We start from the raw sequence: 22,793 nt of genomic DNA, 5'->3' as shown, positions 1-22,793 counted from the left end.
TTGGCATCGAGTCCCCGTCGGAACTCAGTGTTGGTGGCAGCAGACGACAGCGACAGGCTGACAGTACTGGGGGCTGGAGTCCCTCCAGGAACTCAGTGCTGAAGAATGTGTGTGCAGCCCAGACTGAAGCCCATGGCCGCTGCTGGCGACACTGCATCATTCTGCGGCTCGGCGCAGCCCCTGTGTCGTAACCGTGCTGCAGATTTCGATGGACACAGAGAAGACGACAGGATGACTACTCAATGACGAATCTCCTCTGTCTGAAAATGCAGCACTAGTTCTATCTCTGTCCAGAACATTTGTCGCTCACAACAAAGACCAGCCCTTGTGTGGTGACATCGCCTCGCCCTTTGTAGTGGCTATTGTTTCAAGATGCTCTTTTTCGCTGTCATTGGCTACCTTCAGTAAGCAACTCGCTTTCGTGTCTGTTTATATTTGTAACCGCATGAGTGATTTCCAGCTATTGGCACCAAATGCTATCCAGCTTCTGGCTAACACACCACTTCTTATCATTCTTTCGCCAACAGTTGTCCGTGGCCTTTCTTTTACATCTGCTGCTGTAGGTATACCGTCAGCAAGTGTGACAGTTATGAGGAGGGTCTAAGCTGTATTTCCTCTACTGCCAAGGAATTTTCCTCTGTAGGAGGACTGGAGAGTGATACACTTGGCCCTCTGAATCCTACTTAACAGATGCTTTATTCCCCCAAAGGAAAGAAAACTGTCGACGCCAGGGAGAGTGATTTTCTTGTAGTTGTACTAGATATTTTACCAGTGCACGCAGTTGAATCTATTGTATCCTGTTAACAAAGTGGTTTATTGTCCGGTTATGTTGGAGGACGCATGTAGTTTTGACTTTAGTAATTTAGCTTGGTTAGTTGAAATCTTCGTAGGTACTTTCATCTATCCTTATTGCGTCCGATTTATTCTGTGTCCTACTAAAGTTATCTATGTAGTTTCGTTGTACATTTTCACCATAAAATTCTGTACTGTTTTAAAACAATGATGTTATTCTACAAACTACTAGACAGACGCAGGTCCGATTAGCTGTATAGTCAGTGAAACAGGAAGGCTACAAAATATCTTTAGTGGCCACAAATGTCACAGCACATCACCACAAGACTATAACAGGAAAGAAAACAGTTAACAACGACCACAAAAAACGTCGAATTTTATAGCTATACACAGAGAAAAGAGAGTAAAAAACTCATAGACATCTGTCAAGTTATGTCCACCACTGTCTTAAAGTTCTCCTGTGTTGTAGGGGAATGCTGTGGTTATCTGTAATACAAGTGTAGTCACTTCAGCAGCAGTACAGATTAAGATGTATGCCTGAAAGTGTAAGTACCAAACGTTCTTCCACTCAAATTAACAATGCTGGATTGATTCTTTTGACTATCGGAAAGTCTATGAGTGTTTTAACTTGCTGTAAAGTAATAACAGAAATTCTGAATACAGAAGTGCTTATACATTTATAGGTTAATTTTTCAAAGACATCACCGTCACCACTGACTGTATAAATTATTTATTTTCACTACATCAATTTGAGCCTTAAGGTCATTATCAAACAATACACAATAAAAGACTGTCGTTTGTCACACGTCAAACTTTATAAACCTTCCTAGATGCACACATGTCTCCGTCTTATCTGAGCCTCTTAAGAAAGTTACCATCTGTAAAGTAAATACGTAAATCTCAACAATCAACTGTCGTTGTACACTGTTCTGTAGCGATTTATGTTACAGACGATAACAATGTTAAAGGGCACAGAAGCGACGAGGACATGTGTACACTTCAGAAGATTTGTAGAGTCTGACCTGTGCCAAAGCACATTCCTTTGATATATATCACTTCATAATGGTCTAAAGGCTGAAACTACAACAGTGAAAACAAATACACTCTAACGCATGAAAACGAGGACCCACGAAGGAATTGTCTAAATGGGACGGAAATAGGTACATGTACAGACAAATAAATGATTAAAATTTCGGAAAGATTGGATGATTTATTCAAGAGAAAGACCCTCACAAGTTGGCAATTCAACAACGCGTTGCTCCACCTCTGGCCCTGTTGCAAACAGTTGTATGGCTTGGTAATCACTGATGGAGTTTTTGGATGTCCTTCTGAGGGATTTCGTGCCCAATTGTGTGCAATTAGAGAGTTAGATCGTCAAAATACAGAGATGGTTGGAGAGCCCTACGTACTGTACTCCAAGCTTTTCAAATTGGAGAGTGATCCGGCGATTTTGGTGGGCAATGAATCGTTCGGCAAGCACGAAGATAAGCAGTAAAAAAATCTCGCTATCTCCGAGCAGGTATTGTCTTGCTGAAATATAAGCTCAGGATGGATTGCCACGAAGGGAAACCAACCGGGGCGTAGAATATCGTCGACGTACTGCTGTGCTGTGAGAGTATCGCGGATCACAGCCAAAGGTGTCCTGCTATGAAATGAAATGGTACCCCAGACTGTCCCTCTTGGACGTTGGACCATATGGAGGGCGAAAGTCTGGTTGGCGGCTCACCATTGCTCATGGTATTCCCAGACAGGTCTTCGCTGGTCATCGGTGCTCAGTTCAAAACGAGAGTCAACAATCTACATCTACATGATTACTCTGCAATTAACATTTAAGTGCTTGGCAGAGGGTTCATCGAACCACAATCATACTGTCTCTCTACCATTCCACTCCCGAACAGCGCGCGGGAAAAATGAACACCTAAACCTTTCTGTTAGAGCTCTGATTTCTTTTATTTTATTTTGATGATCGTTCCTACCTATGTAGTTTGGGCTCAACAAAATATTTTCGCATTTGGAAGAGAAAGTTGGTGACTGAAATTTCGTAAATAGATCTCGCCGCGACGAAAAACGTCTTTACTTTAATGACTTCCATCTCAACTCGCGTATCATATCTGCCACACTCTCTCCCCTATTACGTGATAATACAAAACGAGCTGCAGTTCCACTACCGTGAATGAGATTTCGCGCTGAATGTGGCCGAAACCACTACAAACGGGCTTGTTGGTGTACAGAGGTCTGTGGTGGTCTGTACATGGAGCGCCGTGAGCTAAATCTCCTTTCTGTGAAACGTCCATTAATAGTCCTTGAGTCGGATCGCTGATAATGATGATTTCGGGGCTCTATGTGCCTGTCAGGTGATTGCTCGGTCCTCACGCTGTGTCGTCTGTCTAGGTCGACCACTTCCTTATCGACGCTGTGTTCGGCCACAGTTCACTCGTTCATGCCAACATCGTCGAATTAGAGGCATCACTCCTTTTCAAACGTCGAGCGATTGTCGAATTACTGCAATTGACTTTATTGACCCCGACTACACGTCCTCTCTTCTCTCCAAAGCTGACATGTGTGTATACTGTTCACGCGAGTGTCGGCGAAGCAAAGGTAATGTCTACCTGAGTACACGGAATGAAATTCGCAAAGACTTTATGCCCTCGTATCGGTATGACCCATTTCCAATTTCGCGGTGAAATTGGGCTGCAGCGTCCCATATTCGTCTACCAGCCGCGAAAGTTAAAAATTTAGCAAATTCGTCGATCTTAATCTTGCGACAAATTTGTATAACTCTTGTTTTTTTTAATGATAATTAAATGGACACCCTAGCTGCAACCAGGCGTTGATATAATTCATTGGGGACATGTTGAAAATGTGTTCCCCTACCGGGTCTCGAACCCGGGATCTCCTGTTTACATGGCAGACGCTCTATCTATCTTTTTTTATGCTCCGATTATTCTGGTTTCCCCTTCCAGTAATCAAAATTTAGTCTCCTTCGTCTTGATGGCGAAGAAGCAATCTTTTGGAACAAAGAAACGTTTCTCAGAGCCAAAATCAAATTTCATTTTCCTTTAAGAAAAAATTATGAGGAATAAATAAGGAAAAGTTTTTATTTTATTTTATTTTATTTTTTAATTTTATTTTATCTATATAAAGACCAGTTCTTACAGGAGCGCCTGAAGTGTCTCCGCCTACAGCAGGCCAGCTCGTCCAAACGTGTCTTCTCATTGCGTAGGCGTGGGTTGTGGGTAGCAGATCTATTCAGTTCGGTTCGGTTAATACAGTTTTCAGCTTCTCAGGGCTTGGACGTTCCAGCTACGAGGTAGGTCATCGAAGGTGCTCCGTAAGAAATTGGAAAAATATTGCTTATAGCGTGGGTTGCGTATCAGGACGCAGTGTCGTTCGTTAAGTCCAATAACCTAGCGTAGACTTGTCGCCAGAAGTAAAAAGATAGCGGATCGTGTGGCCACAGATCCAATTCACAGAGTGAGTTTTGGCGGAGGGGTAGAAAGTCTTACCGGGGTACAAAAGCATGTGGACGTCGATCTGAGCTGGTGTCTGTCGAGTAAGAAACGCCAAAATTCGCCGCGCAAGTGTCCAGACGTTGAACGCTGCGCCACAGTGGAACCGGTGGACATCTGTGTCATCCACTCAACAGTGGGTGCAGAGGGATGAATCGGCGAGATGGATGCGGTGTAGACGATCTCGATTAACTTGTTTGCCATTCACGGTGATGTACCACGCTGATTGAACGTCTGATTCGAGAAAACGCGCATGGATCGCCTTCCATATGTGTCGCCACACGTACTGTGGATACTTACGTTCGATGGGGTTGGACGGGTGTCACTGTTGTAACAGTTCGGAGACTGTTTTCGTGAGGTACAAACGTGTAAGTGGTAAGGACCGGTAGACATAACTGAACTCCAGGAAAAATCGTTGGATGTAAAAAAAAAAGGGGGTTGGAATGGTCGATACCAGTACTGGGGCGGACAAGGAGGCTGGCGCAAAGTTGTGAAGCAGGAGGCTAGTAAGGCTCTGCGGGCAACGATGCCAAAGTTTTAGTTGGGAGCTGACGTAAAGTGCCTTGACACAAGTTGGCACGTGGATGAGTTCCACCCCGCCACGATCTCGTGGCAGTGCAAGGGATTCATATTGCACCTTGAAGAACATCCCAATCTGAGCCACCGAGGGCACAGAGAATAGTGCGCCTGCAGGGACTTACCCCTTGCACGCTCCCCGTGAGAGACACATTCCCAACATGTCCACACCGCTACATTCGTGGTGCGCCTAATAGATGCTTTTTTTTTTGTTCTTGAGAGTCGTGTTTCTACAGTCAGTGGCTATTATGATGTCTTTTAGAAAGTTTTACGTGACTGTGAATCCAAACCACGAGATGTTAAAGGCAGATTACACGCGATACTATTCGAAATAGAAATCTTAAGTTGTGCTGTGAATAGCAATGGCAAAGTTCTATTCCATAAGAAACAGTAACATACATCTAATAAATACTTACTCGTTGATGTACGGGAATACGTCTTGCAGTACGTTGTACGTCTGCAATGGCAGCCAGCAGAGAGCGAAAAGGGCGACCACGATGACGAGCATCTTGATTACCTGCGGAAGAAGCCACTTGTCATGTATCCTGGCCGTGACGCATTTGTCGTCAGCGCATTGTGGGCTGTCGCGTGTTATTGTGAATGTGCCATATTTACTAATGAAATCAGTTTGTTATACGGGAGAAAGACCTGTATTGATTATAGCATCAGCGATAAAACACTGCAGCGAAAATCATGAAATGCCTTACAATGAGTAATTGTGTACTCAGAGGTCGTAAATGAACATGGCGCCCAGATGGATCGCCGAATTATCGTTTAGTGAAGACGATCAAATCGGGCAGCATACCCGTGAAGAGCATAAACATATAAGACACCGGAAAAATCTACGGAATCACAACAGCGTGTAGTGTGAGCGGATTGTCTCAACTCTGCGACATACCAAGAGGCTCGACAACTACAATGGAATATCCTGCAAGAGTGTTACCGTTCAGAATAAGAAGATTGGTCTTGACTGAATATTTGGAGGGAGCGCTCTGAACTGTTGCAGGAACAATTGACGTTAACACGACGTCTGAAGCAGTAATGAAATGTATGACCCCAAGCACTACAATATGCTGCATCCTCATTTTTAAGCTTCTTTTTCACATATATGTAACATACATTGTGATTTTGTGCAATCCGCAATGCCTTAAAAAACCATGCACGAGATTTTCACAATCTCTCTATGGGCAACTTATTAATCGCAGTTAAATTTTATACTTGGAATAGTTTTCGCTGAAGGTCACGGTTTTAGAGTTCTACAACAAAAACGCATTTGAAGGTCACTTTTCTACGTTTTTCTTGAATAAGTGGAAAGCCGCAAACTCTAGCGAAAACGTATCCCAGTACAAAACGTAGCTTCATCAATCTTCCCACAAAAAGGTCCTGTTCACCAGTTCTGTAGGACAAACAGTTCGTGTGTAGTGGGAGAGAGAAAATGAAAATTTCGCGCGTCGTTTTTGAAGGGGTTGCGGGTTGCATGTAACCCACAGGTGAGAGCATCTCAGTCACCTGAACAACGGTAATGTAGCAATGATTTTGAACCACTATTTGACAAATACTATAAACTTATTTACTCAAGACACAGTTGACTTTAGCTCCATTTACTTAGAAAGGGAAAACCCTTCTTTGAGTCTCTCCATCACAAAAGTAAAAGTCTTTAGGACAGTGTCTACTTAGGCCGAGTATACATGGATGCGGATCAAACGTAATGTATACTTAAAGGAACATGAAGGTAAGCACTTTTCCGGGTCATTAGCATCGAACGATTTACCACCAAGGAGAATTCGCAAATGTCCGCCGTTGCAGCCGTTGACTTCTGCAGACCGAGCCACTAATTGACTCATCGGAGATTATCGATAGAGGCCTTCCCTCTGAGCCTCCTTGCCGGGTGACGATTACCATGGCGTTCAGCTAGAGGGCGCAGCAGGCCCCGACTACTGGATTAAGAGCTTTGCCTCTGCAGTCTTGGCGGACTCTCGTAATCAGTGAGTGCTCTTCGGATAGGCTTCGACGCCGACTAGCTTCCGTCATTCCAAGTGGTGCCAATAAGAAAGAGCAGTATTTGCCTTGTGTTTGGAGGCGACGACTGATACTTTGTTTTTTCTTCTGGCAATTGAGGCACCGTTGAAGGAGGCTCACTGCGCACACTGCAGCTCAAGATTCCCCAGCCCAAACATGTGGGGAGGCTAGCGCTAGACGCAGACTGTTGCTATCTGACTGTACAACGAGCTGCGCCTTCCTTCCTTCAACACACAGCAATTCGAACCGCAAAGAAAAATAAGCTGATAAGGACACTTTGAAGCAAATGTTTTGAACTTTCGGTTTACCACCGTGGGCCGGCCAGGGTGGCCGGGCGGTTCTAGGTGCTTCAGTCTGGAACCGCGCGGCCGCTACGGTCGCAGGTTCGAATCCTGTCTCTGGTGTGGATGTGTGTGATGTCCTTAGGGTAGTTAGGTTTAAGTAGTTCTACGTTCTAGGGGACTGATAACCACAAATGTTAAGTCCCATAGTGCTCAGAGCCATTTTTACCACCGTGACTTCTGGACCTCGGCTAACTATTGTTTAAATTGTCAAGCGTCTTTCAGTTTGTCCGGGTTGTTGCAGAACTGTCTGCCTTTGGTGGTGTTCCCAATCTAATTAATAAACTACTGCAGCTCCTCTGCTAGAATAAAGAAAACTGTTTCATTTCATGTTATCATTGGACTGGTGACTTTATGTCCATAAGTTATTACACGTGGCGTTCCGCTACTTTTTATTGTAATTGGGGCTTAGGAAATGATTTTATGTACAGTTAATGATTGTTTCATTTTATACTAGCTTAGCGCCCGCTGCTTCGCTCGCGTTTGTGTAGTAATTACAACAAAATTAGTCTTATGAACATATATTAAGCCTACTGAAAAGTTAATGTATGAAAGAGCCGTTTCTTTCTATACGCAATTCTGACAAAGCCGATTTGTCGTCATGTGTGTTAAATAGCTCTTTTTGATTTAGTTAACAAATTGCAACACCTTCTAAACTTTTCACGCTAATTATGGCAGCAGAAATATTGTCATTTATGCATGTACTTCTCACCAAAAAGCTATTCTCGTAGCAGGAGTCGGAGGATTCTGTTAATCCTGTCTTTTGATGGTATTTCCACTGAAACTTTCACCCTCTACCATATTTTTTTTATTTCTGATCGAGAAGTCAAGGATAAATTTTTATAGATTTAACTTTAAAAATGAATTAATGCAACGAAATATTTTCGTAAAAAATTTTATCCCCTATTTCAGACTTCGAGACACACTGAAACACACATTTTTTAATTTCAAACGGAGAAGTCAGAGACAAATTTTCATAGACTCAGCCCTAAAAATGGTTTCATAATGAAATATTTTTATAAAATTTGTCCTCCCCTACTTCCAAAATCACTGAAATAGGTATTCTTTTAAAATTTATATCGAAAAGTAAAAAACTCTTTTCGGTAGATGCAGCGCTGAAATTGCTTTGGTACTTCATTAATAAACATTTATGTTTAATAATTAGTGACTGAATTTTTAAAAATGCTAAAATATGTATTTTTTATTTTTGACCCAGAAACAAAATACCAAATTTCGTAGTTCAATCTTCAAAATTGCTTTAATAGCGAAATATTTCCAAAAAACCAATAATTCCCTGTTTCACCCATTCAGGGGTGGAATTTCGAAAAATCCCCTCTTAAACTAGTCAACAGTATGATATCAATACCCTCTCCAAATTTAAATTGTATCCTTAGCGTTTTGGGCTGGGCGAAGGTGAGTCAATGAATCAGCCAGGACATTTCCCTTTATATGTAAAGAAGACTACAGGCCTTATTAAATTTATATATCTTTTATTTAATAATTGTAGTAACTTTCTAATTGTCTGTTTTAATGCACTCCTTTTATTCTGTATTCTTTATCTATCTGCACGGAAACTGTACTAAGTTGATTCTTTGGTTTTTGTTGTGCCATTAACAATGTTGAGCTATATACATATTTCCTTTTTTTGGGTTTGTCACTACCACTCCCAGTTTCTCGCTGCCTTACTATCACAGACGTTCTAGTAATTGATTATAAAGTTTTAGAGATCACAGCTCTAGATAAAACAGAATTACGTAACACACTCCACAGTACTATGTTACGTTTTAAAATGTCGCGACTCGCTGATTGGGAAAGCTTGACAATTTTCACCTTGCGCTCAGATGTGGAAGACGGAAACCAAACACTGCGGCATGCGGTTTGACACTGGCGTATTCGAGTGTACGAGGCCTTCTACTGTTATAGGTTTTCCTACCCATTCAGAGCAACAGGGAAAAGCTTGTAACTTAGAATTTCAGAAACTGGGTGATACAATCTTTTTATTTGAGATGTAGCAATATAGGATAGCTGCACTTGCTACAATTCTACTCATTAATAATTATTTTCTTTCATTTTTTTTTTCTTTTTTCCATCATACACATAATTAATCTAGCTTGTGGAGACAAAATGGAAAAATATTACGCATCCAGTACTTCGCAAAATTTTATTATTCAAAATGTAATTTCTAGTCTGATGGTGGCGATAGTGTTGTATATTTAGTTCATTATTTAAAGAAATATCCATAATTCACAATTCCTGCAAACAATGTGCATATCAAAATTCAATGTTACTATCAATTGTCTTAATGCTGACATGGTTAATTTGAAAATCTCATTCTTTTCTTTCTAGCTAGTGTTGTACACGTTCCGAAAACTTAATATTTCAAAAGTTATTTGCATTCAACATTTTCCTGTTCCACAATGTTACAATCATAAAATTTAGTTCCTCACAAAATCCAGTGATAAATTTTAGTGGTCCTGACTTTTCTGTTACTGGAAATAGATACTTTTACTACAATAACTTGTTAGTTCATTAATTATTCCAGATATAAAATTTTATTTTCTGGAAAATTCTTGCCGAATGTGAAAATCCCCGTGCGCTTTAATAATTCCCTCTTATAATGTCGTAGCAATAATTCTGACATTTTCTAATTCTATAAATTCTGGATAAACCAAGGTACTTCATTGCCCACTGTATGTTTACTTTTTTCATCCTTTCTGTTGATATCTACATAATATGTAATAATTCTGTATTTGTAATTATTAGGTTCTGTAATACAAGCGTTTACAAATAGTTATTTCACACAAAGCCAGATTAAGTCGTGGAGAAGTTTTCAATCGATGTAGTTACTATGTCATCTGTTGACCCAGAAATCGTAGTTCACATAACCAGCATATCGGTATACTGCGACCCATATGCCTTGCGTCTGTTATGATATCACGTTCAGATTACGTTAACTCGCTACATGCCTCCATGTTCTCTACACCAGTCTCTGCAACAGTCTGCTCAGACATCATATTTAGACTGGCGCCATATGCAGTTCCTAGGCGTTATGTTCGGGCGACATAAGTGAACATTTTCCTGTTGCATGTGGCATCTTACTTCAGCTTACCCAAGCTTTTGCCTCAAGCCACCTTTCCATTAATTTTTGATGTAACAAGACTCACAATCGCAGTGGGATGTGGTATGTATTCTTTTATATAGAAGAACAGGTGCAACAACAAAAACGAGAGAGATAGGTATAAACATGATGAAAGAGTTAAGTACAAACATGATGAGACCAGCATTATCTGCTAATCAAGATTATCACCACATGGCGGTACGCCACATAACGTGATAAAAATGATATTGAATAACTTCGCAAATATACCAGAACTGACGTCCTATCGAAATAAATATTGTCGCAGAAAAATCACAAAGATTCTGTAATCAATTAATATGATCTGCGAATATAATTGAAATCTCTGTTTCTTTTGCAAAAGGCTCGCTCTCTCTTCCCTTTTTTTCTGCGGAGTATAAGAAGCCATTTTAGACGAGGCACGAAAACGTGTAAATTTGATGTAATATTTAGCCCAAATTTAATCAAATATTACATCAAAATGTGGTACAATTTTATATGTTCCAGCTCCTGTATTCATGAAGCTGCAAAATTATTGTCTTTATGCAAATTTTATGGGGGAACGTTAATGCAGAGGTCAGCGCCATTGTATTAAATGATAACGGCCCAGGGTCGTAATAAATATCTTAATATTTGCTTATTTTAACAAGTAAAAATAAATGTAAATGTAGGAGAATTCTCTTGATAAGCGGTTCTTCCTTTGAAACAGTAAAAGTAATCAGTTTTCCAGTATTGAATTACATATAAGTTAAGTAACTTCAGTAAATTATTTTGATCTCAGCTTAACGGGCATTGAGAGAATCTCCTCAATGTTGCATTATCATTAAAGCAGAATTAATTATCAAAATATCAGCCTCAATAACAAAACTAACTTAGCCATTTCTCTGGTGTGTATTTAGTGGTGTCCTTTAATATAAAAACATCGTGTCGGGCAAACTAACTGCGAAAAGTGCCACAACTAAGTCACTGACGTACATAATTTTCCAGTTGTGAAGCAGCCAGAATAACACTAACTCCAACTTTTCATAACATATCAGTACCAATACGTAAAATAACCACCACAACCACTCCAAAGTACCCCGATAAACGGAAATCTTCATCTCCCCTACAACATCGTCATTTCTGCTGTAACTCTGTATTATCACCAACTTGTAGTATCTCGACTGTAGGTAGTGCTGATACACGCCGTCCAGCCACATTCATATGGCCACAGGTCAACAGGCTGAACAATCACCTTTTGCAGCGAGAACGTGCAGAAAGAGAGTAAATGAGGTTCTGGAAGGTACCCAGAGGGATGTGGAGCCACACTAACTCCAGTGCCATGCCCATCTGCACTATTTTGCTGTTGCGGATCTATTACGTGAAAAGATCGGTCGAGGTAATCCCACAGATTCTCGATTGGGTTCAAATTCACGGACTCTGCCGACCAGGGGAGTACGGCAAACTTATCTCGGTGCTCTTCTTATTGCGCATGTACACTGAGAGCAGTGTGACTCGTTGCATTGTACTGCTGGAAGATGCATACTTATTTTGATCCATTGTGCTTTCCAGAATGGCGAGGTCACCCAGAGAATGCCACGAAAACATTTCCCAGACCATAACGATCCATCCTACAGTCTGGAGCATTCCGACAATTGTTGCAAGGCTGTACACGCTAACACACATCTGTATGGTGTCGCATAAAACATGATTCATTTAGAAAGGCCACCTCTCGCTACTCTGTTGATGTCCAGTTGGGTATTGGAATACAAGTTCCATCCTTCCTCGCTGATGAGCAGCAGTCAGCATGGGTGCATGATCCAGGCACCTGCTGTGGAAGTCCAGAAGCAGCAACGTTCGCAGAAAGAGAGTTGAGGAGCTTTTGTTGGTAGCCCCATGGTTGATGTGGGCGATTAGTTACTCAAAAGTTGCATATCTATTTGCCCCCGCGCATCTGCCCAGCGATCGCTCCGTTTCCGCATTAGATCGACTGCTCAGTTTTTCCGCGTCCCCCCTTCCTCCGGGCACACTTTATATACCTTCCTCTCCTAGTGCTGGAACCTGCCGCCTGTTAGTGGTTATTGCACAGTGACGTCAAACATAGGCAGTGGTCACCTTAATAGAACTGGACCGCGTGGGAAGTCACGAGCTCGGAATTTCGGCAATTACTTCCTCTCCAGTGCACCTATTATTCAGCGCTTTCGTAGCCCACAGCGAAGCGTCTCGCTTATCCGTTCGCATTCCGGATCCGCGTACCGCCTTCCTCAAGCTTCCTTTACGAGCTAATTAAATTCCCAGCCCTTCTCAAATCCCAGGAACACCTCCTTACATCCTGTATATCCTTCAAATAGGACCACCAAAAATTCTTACACTGATTGTGGGGGATTCAGTCCCTCTGCCAAAATTCAGTCAGGAAAGAAAAATGAGTTAGCTGAGTTGGTGAAAGAGCTGTCTTGACGGCAATGCGGATGGAATAGTTCTGCGCGTTACACTACTGAGATATAGTCAGACTTTTTCCCGTCGCCAGCACAACATTTGATCGCAGACGGGGCATGAAGGGTGATATCAACATATGTTGTATCGACCAGATAGGGGGTGCTGGCCACTCAGAGACTGTGCAGATACTTGGCCTTTCGCGTGTCGAGGTGTCGAGGTGCTGTGACTGCCTCGATTCAAGAAACCCGCCACCACCAGAATTAATGCACGAAGATAACATGGTGTTGATGACAAGCGCCACAGACATTTACTGCCGATTGTAGCTGTGAATAGTTGACCCACAGTGCGGGAAACCACTCACCAAAACGATGGTAGAAAACAGCACCCATATCATTGTTGCTATGGATTGCGGTACACACGGACCCACACGTGTGCCTCTGCCCATTATGTGCCACAAGGGACGAAGATTAGCATGAGTTTATTAAGACCGAAATTCGGCGTTCGAAACTCGGAGTGATAAGTCGCTGTATTACTCGACACACACCGTTCACATGTCACCGTTTCATCGAAAAGAGGAATATGCACTCCGTTATAACATGCCAACATTTTGACCTAAAGTGGGGGCATTTTGTGTTGGAGACGAAGTGGGGTCATTTACAAGTCTGCATCATCTGTCAACGGTGAGAGACATACCTTTAGCAAGACTTTGTATTACACTATTGTTTCTGTACCGTATTTTGCAACAAGAGTTTGAGAAACACTCAATGGATATGGGTGTTTGTGTTGCTCTGCAAGGCACGTAAGCTAACCCATCGATCACGTTTGGGACGTCATTCTACAAGTTGTATACGTCTTACACCCAGGTATGATCCATCTTCTGGACGTCTGGACAGTGGCTGCGCTTCCGTCACGACGGATCCTCAACGCCTGCCTTGTCTTCGGTGTAATGGAGTTAGATATCTCAGTTGCAACTTTTTGTTTTCAGCTCCTTTAGGTCAACTTCAGTCCTCTGCCGTATCCCGATTCGTAAATTCTTGTACAAATCTAGTCTTCCTAACAGATACGCTCGATTCGTTTCCTGTGCCCTCCATAAATCAAGAATATGTTACAAACGTTCCATTCATGTAAAATGTAACACCCGTCAGACACACACCCAAATCTCTTTAAAAGATTTCCGCCGAACCCACATCAAGCTCGTTACGCTTACAAGGGGAGGCCGCCAATTGTGAAATTCAGATTCGATTCATACTGCGCATAATAAAAGCTCATGGACAGATGTGTAACGTGGCAAAGCACCAAGATGCACTTCTCAGCCGTTGTCGAGAAAATCGACAGTTAAAAGAAACCGTTGAGGTGAAATACTCTACGATTAACAACTTCCTACAGCGTCGTGGTGCAGCGGTAAGCGCACGGGTTCGTAATCCGAAGGTCGCCGGATCGAATCTCGCGCGATGCAACCTTTTTTTTTAGTATTTGTTTTTTGTAATTCAAATATATATATATATATATATATATATATATATATATATATATATATATATATATATATATATATATATATATAATTCCCGGCAATCAGTTGCAACAATTATGCATATAGTAAGTTGTAGAAAGTCGTTTGTCGTGGAAAAACTGGCGACTTCGAACATCATTATGTTTTCCGTATACAAAGTTGTATGTCACAAATGTTATTAATTGTCTTCGTAATGTTAACCACGTATAGTTAACGGAAGACGTAGAAACGATATTACGAAACGAATACGTATAGCGTATGTCAAACGTTCGAATTAGAATAGAGACCCCGCGAACACAAATTTGCTGTGGCAGGTATGAAATATAAACTCCGTTACTCGCTCGTTGCACTTGAAGAACAGACGTTGAATCGGCCGAAACGAGCCGCCGCATAACTAGCGTAGTTGCCTGCTAACTTCGAAAGAAGGTAGATGCGGTCCCTAGCGCAACTTACTAACATCGTCGAAAGTCAGTGCGGGCGAGAGAGCTTTGGTACACCCTGTTAAACAAACGGAAAAATGGAGGCGGTACAACTGGAGAGCGATCCGCCTTCACCAATATGCATAAGCAATTCATTAATAGTATATATATATATATATATATATATTTGAATTACAAAAAACTAATTAGAAAAAAAAATTGCATGGCGCGAGATTCGATCCGGCTAATACTCTCTTTCAAATTCTAAAGGTGGCAGGGGTAAAATACAGGGAGCGAAAGACTATTTACAACTTGTACAGAAACCAGATGGCAGTTATAAAGAGTTGAGGGACATGAAAGGGAAGCAGTGGTTGGGAAGGGAGTAAGACAGGGTTGTAGCCTCTCCCCGATGTTATTCAATCTCTATATTGAGCAAGCAGTAAAGGAAACAAAAGAAAAATTTGGAGTAGGTATTAAAATCCATGGAGAAGAAATAAAAACTTTGAGGTTCGCCGATGACATTGTAATTCTGTCAGAGACAGCAAAGGACTTGGAAGAGCAGTTTAACGGAATGGATGGTGTCTTGAAGGGAGGATATAAGATGAACATCAACAAAAGCAAAACGAGGGTAATGGAATGTAGTCGAGTTAAGTCGGGTGATGCTGAGGGTATTAGATTAGGAAATGAGTAAAGGAGTTTTGCTATTTTGGGAGCAAAATAACTGATGATGGACGAAGTAGAGAGGATATAAAATGTAGACTGGCAATGGCAAGGAAAGCGTTTCTGAAAAAGAGAAATTTGTTAACATCGAGTATAGATTTAAGTGTCAGGAAGTTTTTTCTGAAAGTATTTGTATGGAGTGTAGCCATGTATGGAAGTGAAACATGGACGGTAAATAGTTTGGACAGGAAGAGAATAGAAGCTTTTGAAATGTGGTGCTACAGAAGAATGCTGAAGATTAGATGGGTAGATCACATAACTAATGAGGAAGTATTGAATAGGATTGGGGAGAAGAGAAGTTTGTGGCACAACTTGACCAGAAGAAGGGATCGGTTGGTAGGACATGTTCTGAGACATCAAGGGATCACCAATTTAGTATTGGAGGGCAGCGTGGAGGGTAAAAATCATAGGGGGAGACCAAGAGATGAATACACTAAGCAGATTCAGAAGGATGTAGGTTGCAGTAGGTACTGGGAGATGAAGAAGCTTGCACAGGATAGAGTAGCATGGAGAGCTGCATCAAACCAGTCTCAGGACTGAAGACCACAACAACAACAACAACCTTTGGATTACGAACCCGAGCGCTTACCGCTGCGCCACGACGCTGGAGAAAATTATTAGTCGTAGATATTATTTCACCGCAACGGTTTCTTTTAACTGTCGATTTTCTCGACAACGGCTGAGAAGTGCACCTTGGTGCTTTGCCACATTACACCTCTGGCCATGAGCTTTTATTACGCGCAGTATGAATCGAATCTGAATTTCACAATTGGCGGCCTCCCCTTGTTAGTTGAGTTATACTTGAAATTTCTGGTGAACACAGATACTGGAGTGCAAAGTTTTTATTTTCAAATGAACTGTCCGAATATACAAGGGGATATATTTTACACGTATGCACCTACAACATCGCGCAACTTTTTCGTAGTTAGATGTGCTTCCGTTTGTCCCCCAAAAACAACTCTCGTCTCTATCTTCAGCAAGACAATATACAAGAAATAATCTTTAACGTGTTGAGAAACACAGCTGAAAATTTTTAATAAAAACGAGCTTATCTGTACAATGACACACTTACTGTGCTACGAGCGCTTTCGTTCTGAGAACATCTAGAGGTTGTCGAGTTGTGCTAAATTCATAATGTAAATGGTCTGGTTGTGTGTAATGTTGAAGGCTTAATCCAGAAACGTCACAGACATTCTGCCGACCGTTGTACTGTCCTAAACATGCCATGTGAGCTTCCCATGCTTCCGCCGGCCGGTTAGTCCGTAGAATGTTTGTGATCATTTTCCCTGGGTATAGTCTTTAACATTACATATGGCAACCAGACAATTTATATAATGAGTTTAGCACTACTCGTCAACGGTTGGCCGTGCGGTCTAACGCACGGCTTTCCGGGCGGGAAGGAGCGCCGGTAGGTGGCACGAATCTGCTCGGCGGATTTGTGTCGAGGTCCGGTGAGAACGTCAGTCTGTGGGTGGTTTTTAGGCGGTTTTCCTTCTGCCTCTGCAAATGTGGGCTGGTTCCCCTTATTCCGCCTCAGCTACACTATGTGGGCAATTGCTGCGCAAACAAGTTCTCCACGTACGCGTACACCACCATTACTCTACCACTCAGACATAGGGGATACACTCGTCTGATGTGAGACGTTCCCTGTGGGGTCCGCGGGGGGCCGAACCGCACAATAACTCTGGGTTATGTGTGGGGCGGCGGAGGGTGAAGTGGACTGCGGTAGTCGTCGTGGAGATGTGGTTCACTGCGGCTGCGGCGGGAACGGAGCCTCTCCGTCGTTTCTAGGTCCCCGGTTAATATAACATAACAACATAACTACTCGTTAACATAAATACATTCTTAGAACGCAACCAGTTGTAGTATGATAAGTGTAGGATTATACAACTGAGGTGGTTTTCATTAATCGTTAATGGGAGCGAGTGCTGAGAGTGATAGGGTACTGGCCCGGTAAAATCTTGATTAAGTGTAACAAATTATGTTTGTTGTTGTTGTTGTGGTCTTCAGTGCTGAGACTGGTTTGATGCAGCTCTCCTTGCTACTCTACCCTGTGCAAGCTGCTTCATCTCCCAGTACCTACTGCAACCTACATCCTTCTGAATCTGCTTAGTGTATTCATCTCTTGGTCTCCCTCTACGATTTTTACCCTCCACGCTGCCCTCCAATACTAAACTGGTGATCCCTTGATGCCTCAGAACATGTCCTACCAACCGATCCCTTCTTCTACTCAAGTTGTGCCACATACTTCTCTTCTCCCCAATCCTATTCAATACTTCCTCATTGTTTACAAAACCTATTCAAGATAAAAATATCAAAATTTTGTGAAAGCTTCCACCAAAACGACAATATAATTTAATCAACCAAAACCTTAGCAAAATGGATGTCAGAAGACATACTCTACTACTTGAATAAATTTGGAATTTGTTAAACCTGTAACTGCCCAACACGCAGGCATTTCAAGTATTTCCTATAATGCATTAATAAGTCTACACAAGTGATTACCCACAGCGTTCATGGTCCCATAGAAAACAGACACCTTTTTAATTGATCGCATAAAATTCTGAAGTGAATGAAAGTAACCTTTTCTAGGGTTCTGTATCTTAATTGGTAGAAACGGAACCCTTATTAGATCGCTTTGTTGTTCACTTGTGTGTCCATTTGCCTGTCTGTTCGAATGATGGGAACCGTTTTCACAGCAACAGGTATACATATCAGGTTGAAATTTATAACACATACTAAGATCTACGGCCCCTTGGCGGTGTAAAAGATTTAAGCTTCTACGTCAATGAAATCAAAAGATACGGCTATTTATGTCACATATTTTGCTCCTCCTAAGATCACACATCAAAACCTTTTGTGTACTTCCCGTTGACCTACAATCACGAAATATGGCAAGAAACAATGTTTCACGGAAAAAGTAAGGAAATAATTTCGAAAACAAGAATATTTTTTCATTTGTTATCCAGCTGTCGGTCTGCTCGCACGCTAAGACCCATTTTTCTCAGGAATCGCAATAGTAAATGCGAAATTACACTAAAAATTTAAATTTCAAACGTAAAAAGTTCTTGACAGTCTTTGAATTCCCAGGACTGATACCATGCTGGTATTGATATAAACAAGAGGCAAAAACCGTCGAGATTCTCGATTTCTGATATGGATAAGGTATCTATGTACGTAACTAACTTTGAATGCTACCCTCAGAGTACGAGTCCCAGGTGGTAGTGAGAATGTTAATGTCAAGCAGTGACAGCTAAGGTACTGTCCATCCAATGGTTGAGTGTCCAGTCTCTTTCAAATAGCAATTGCAATAGCGACTCATACTGGACTCAGAGACGTCTGCCACAATTCTTCTCTGTTCAGCCATGGTCCAAAGCGAACCGTCCATCACAGACTTGGACACCAAACATCATCTCCTTAGGTCAGGTAGCATCATTTGGCACACAACCACAACTTTAACACACTTCGAGAGGCTCTAGCCAACCACTATATTTGGCGCCGACCCACACCACAGCCACTTGGTGGATGCCTCTCCTCAAGTTGGCAGACAACCTGCCCGAGAAGCTCCTGCCAAGTGGACTCTCTCAGTAGCAAAGCACGTTACCGATACATCCCACACCTGGCACAATTACAGTATACACTGAAGGGTCAAAGAAAATAGTACAGGCATGCCTATTCAGATATGTGAACAGGCAGATTGAGGCGCTGCGGTCGGCAACGCCTGTATAAGACAAGCGCAGTTGAAAGATCGGTTGCTGATGCTACAATGGCAGGTTATGAAGATTCAAGTGACTTTTAACTTAGTGTTGTGGTCGGCGCACGAGCGATGGGACTCAGCATCTCCGAGGTAGCGATGAAGTGGGGATTTTCCCGTACGACCATTTCATGAGTGTACAGTAAATATCAGGAATCCGGTGAAACATCAAATGTACGACATCGCTGCGGCTGGGAAAAGATCCTACAGCAACTGGAAGACTGAAGAGAATTATTCAACGTAATGTAAGTGCAACCCTTCCGCAAATTGCTTCAGATTTCAATGCTGGGCCATCAACAAGTGTCAGCGTGCGAACCATTCACGGAACGTCATCGATATGGTCTTTCAGAGCCAAAGGCCTATTCGTGTACCCTTCATGACTGCACGTCACAAAGCTTTACGTCTCACTTGGGCCCTTCAACACCGACATTGTACTGTTTATGGCTGAAAACATGTTGTCTGGTCAGATCTTGCTTCAAACTGTACCGACCGTACGAACGTGGACCGGTGTGGAGACACCTCATGGGTCAATCGATCCTGCATGTCAGCAGGGGACTGCTCAAGCTGGTGGAGGCTCGGTGATGGTATGGGACGTGTGCAGTTGGCTTGATATGAGACCCCTGATAAATCTAGATACGACTCTGACAGGTGACACGTACGTAGGCACCCTGTCTGATTACCTGCATCCATTAATGTCCATTGTGAGTTCCGACGGATTTGGGCAATTCCAGCAGGACAATGCGACACCTCACACATCCAGAATTGCTAGAGAGTGGTTCCAGGAACACCCTTCTGAGTTTAAACCCTTCCGCTGGCCACGAAACTCCCCAGGCATGAACATTACTGAGCACGTCTGGGATGCCTTGCAACATGGTGTTCAGAAGAGATATCCACTCCGTGGTACTCTTATGAATTTATGGCCAGCCCTGAGGGTGCATGGTGTCAGTGCCCTCCTGAACTATTTCAGATATTATGAAGCTGGTATCTGTTAAGGTGCTCTCACAGGGAGCGTGCCAGAGATAAGTCCCTGCAGTCGCATTATCATCTGTGTCCTCGGTGGCTTAGTAGGATAGACAATCTGCCATTTAAGCAGACGGTCTCGGGTTCGAGTCCCGGTCGGGGCTCACATTTTTTAACTGTCCCCGTTGATATTTATCAACGCCTGTAAGCAACCAAAAGGTCTAGATTTAATTATAACTTCATACTTCAGACATTAGTCTAGTCCATGCCCTGTCGTGTTGCGGCACTTCTACGTGCTCGCGGGAGCCCTACACGATATTAGTAAGGTGTACCAGTTTCATTGGGTCTTCAGTGTGCAGTCTTATTGGATTAGAATTGTGAGGATGGCTTGCGAAATTAACATGGCTGCCCACGTTGTGTCGCTTTATTTACATTAATGTCCAGTCTACGCCCCACTGGAAGCCTAACAAACACCCAAATGCTTGTCAAACTCGTCCCATACTTTTGTGAGAATGTCTGGAGTTATGGCATATACTGTAAATGCTATGCTGAATCGCAGACCACCCAAGTTATTGTGATGCAAGGAAAATAGACTGAATCTTTAACAATAAAACGCAAATCAAAGAAAAAGAAAACGCTAAGTTCAAGTGACCTTGGACGCTCATGGTGCTATGCAATACCTGTATGCCTCTTATGACTGATCAGTCATTGATTCAGCTCACTGTTAAGAAATGCAGTTACACACAAGTACCAGAGCTGTAGTGCTCCATGTCGGTGGAAAACGAAATTGTCGGTATATTATCACAGCTGTGAGAAAAACGAAGATCTTCAACATATCCAAGAAAGTCACGGCACTAGGTACACTAGGGAGGCAAATACAATCCACAGCTTGCACCAAAGTGCACTTTCGGTGTGTGACCTGAAGTTTATGACAAGTTTCTATTTTCGTACTCGTATTCTTGTGAAAGGAGGTGAATCTTTGTGAAACACCCGTTTATCATTCAGCGTGTAACCATCCGTCCACCAGTCTACTTTTACATGGCTAGCCACAGGTATATCGAAGACAAAGGAAGACAGATTAGGACTTCACATCCAGTTCACATTGAGGTCATTAGAGACAGTTCACTAACTCATAATGTTTCATTGATGGGGAGGGTAATAGGCCGTGCCTTTTCAAAGGAAACATTCATGCTTTTCGTTGGAACCATTTTGGGAAATCACGGAAAAAATAAACTGGGATGGCTGGATGTGGATGTGAAACGTCATCCTCCTGAATTCGAATTGTGTTTACTAGCCACTGCACCACCTCACTCACTGGAAATGTACCCATGTACACCTAATACTTTGCTTATACTAATAATAATTATTATTATTATTAGCGAATGTCCCCATTGGAGAACGACAAGCAGGTAATTTTCAATCTTTCTTAAGGTTCTTCTTATATTCCCAATATTTCTTCATTTTCTCCACGAATGCCTCCTTTCATTTTTGGTCCACTTTGGTCGTTATAGTTTTGGTTCCATCTCTGTAATAAACTTCCACTTACCAATTTTACTTTTGAACGTATCCCTGTCTAATGTGTTCGTTACGTCGATTTTTGCTTTTGTCAGATCCTTATTAATTTCAGTTACCCAAGGTACTGATGCTTTAAGGGTTGTCACAAGACCGAAGATACTTAGTTAGTCTGTTTTCAGGTATTGTCTAGTTGTCCACAGAACTTAATTCGTCCCTTTCTGATCTCAGTTTCGATGTTTGATAACTTTTTCTGTTGTCTCGATGGTTTGCAGTCTGTATCCATTTGTGTGTATGATGGTTCCAGAATTTCTTCTAATAATCTTTTTCTCAATTTTCTTAATTTCTTGTAAATCTAGTTTTCGATGCTATGAGACTGTTCCACAATACTTTAGAGTAATCTCTTTTAATATTGCTACAATTTGAGTCACCTTTAAAAAAAAATCATACAGACTAATAGACATAGTTATGGCAGCAGACTGCTACGGTCGCAGGTTCGAATCCTGCCTCGGGCATGGATGTGTGTGATGTCCTTAGGTTAGTTAGGTTTAAGTAGTTCTAAGTTCTAGGGGACTAATGACCTAAGATGTTAAGTCCCATAGTGCTCAGAGCCATTTGAACCATTTTTTTTATGGCAGCTATTTGGCCTTTCGCATATGGTGAAATTAAATGAATAATCAACAGAAGACTGGGCCTGAGTTAATTGATGCCAGTGACCCAAACTGAATTCGCATGGGTTGCACTCAGTACAAGGGAACTTCAGAAAATAAGTTACACATGTCGTTACGTGCTAAGACCATTTCGCAACGACAGTGGCACATTATCGGGCGAAAGTAAATATTTTGGCTTTCCAGCAGACACAGTTCTACCGCTGTATGGATGACAGGAAATGGAAGCACACTTGAAAGATGGCATACGCGTGACAAAACGATTTTTGTGGGCAACACTCCCAAGTTCCTCACAGGTTCACCGTTAAATATTGGGGGGATGTTGGCAATATGCAATGACGCTTCCACCCGTAAGGAAACTATGCAAATTATTTGACCAAGACCGTACAGGCGTGGGTGATCCCGTTCGGGAAGGATAGCCATCGGAGGCGGCCACGATGTCCAAGCTATCGCGGAACTAATTTGCTGCAATTGCAGATT

General features: G+C 42.2%; 1 protein-coding gene across 2 annotated transcripts in view; it reads right to left on the bottom strand.

Annotated features, from left to right (window-relative positions):
* The window catches only part of LOC124711808 (prolactin-releasing peptide receptor-like), an 843,619-nt gene that overhangs the window by 69,744 nt on the left and 751,082 nt on the right, over window positions 1-22,793 (bottom strand). For both annotated transcript variants that reach the window (XM_047242031.1, XM_047242032.1), the window contains one exon: window positions 5,294-5,394. In XM_047242031.1, the coding sequence (XP_047097987.1) occupies window positions 5,294-5,394 (101 nt within the window). The remainder of the gene's footprint in view (window positions 1-5,293; window positions 5,395-22,793) is intronic.

Source organism: Schistocerca piceifrons, chromosome 8 (genome assembly GCF_021461385.2).
Source record: "Schistocerca piceifrons isolate TAMUIC-IGC-003096 chromosome 8, iqSchPice1.1, whole genome shotgun sequence".
In the NCBI taxonomy this organism is placed as follows: domain Eukaryota; kingdom Metazoa; phylum Arthropoda; class Insecta; order Orthoptera; family Acrididae; genus Schistocerca; species Schistocerca piceifrons.
Note: the sequence above shows the minus strand (reverse complement) of the source record. Positions and strands in the feature narration are given on the sequence as shown.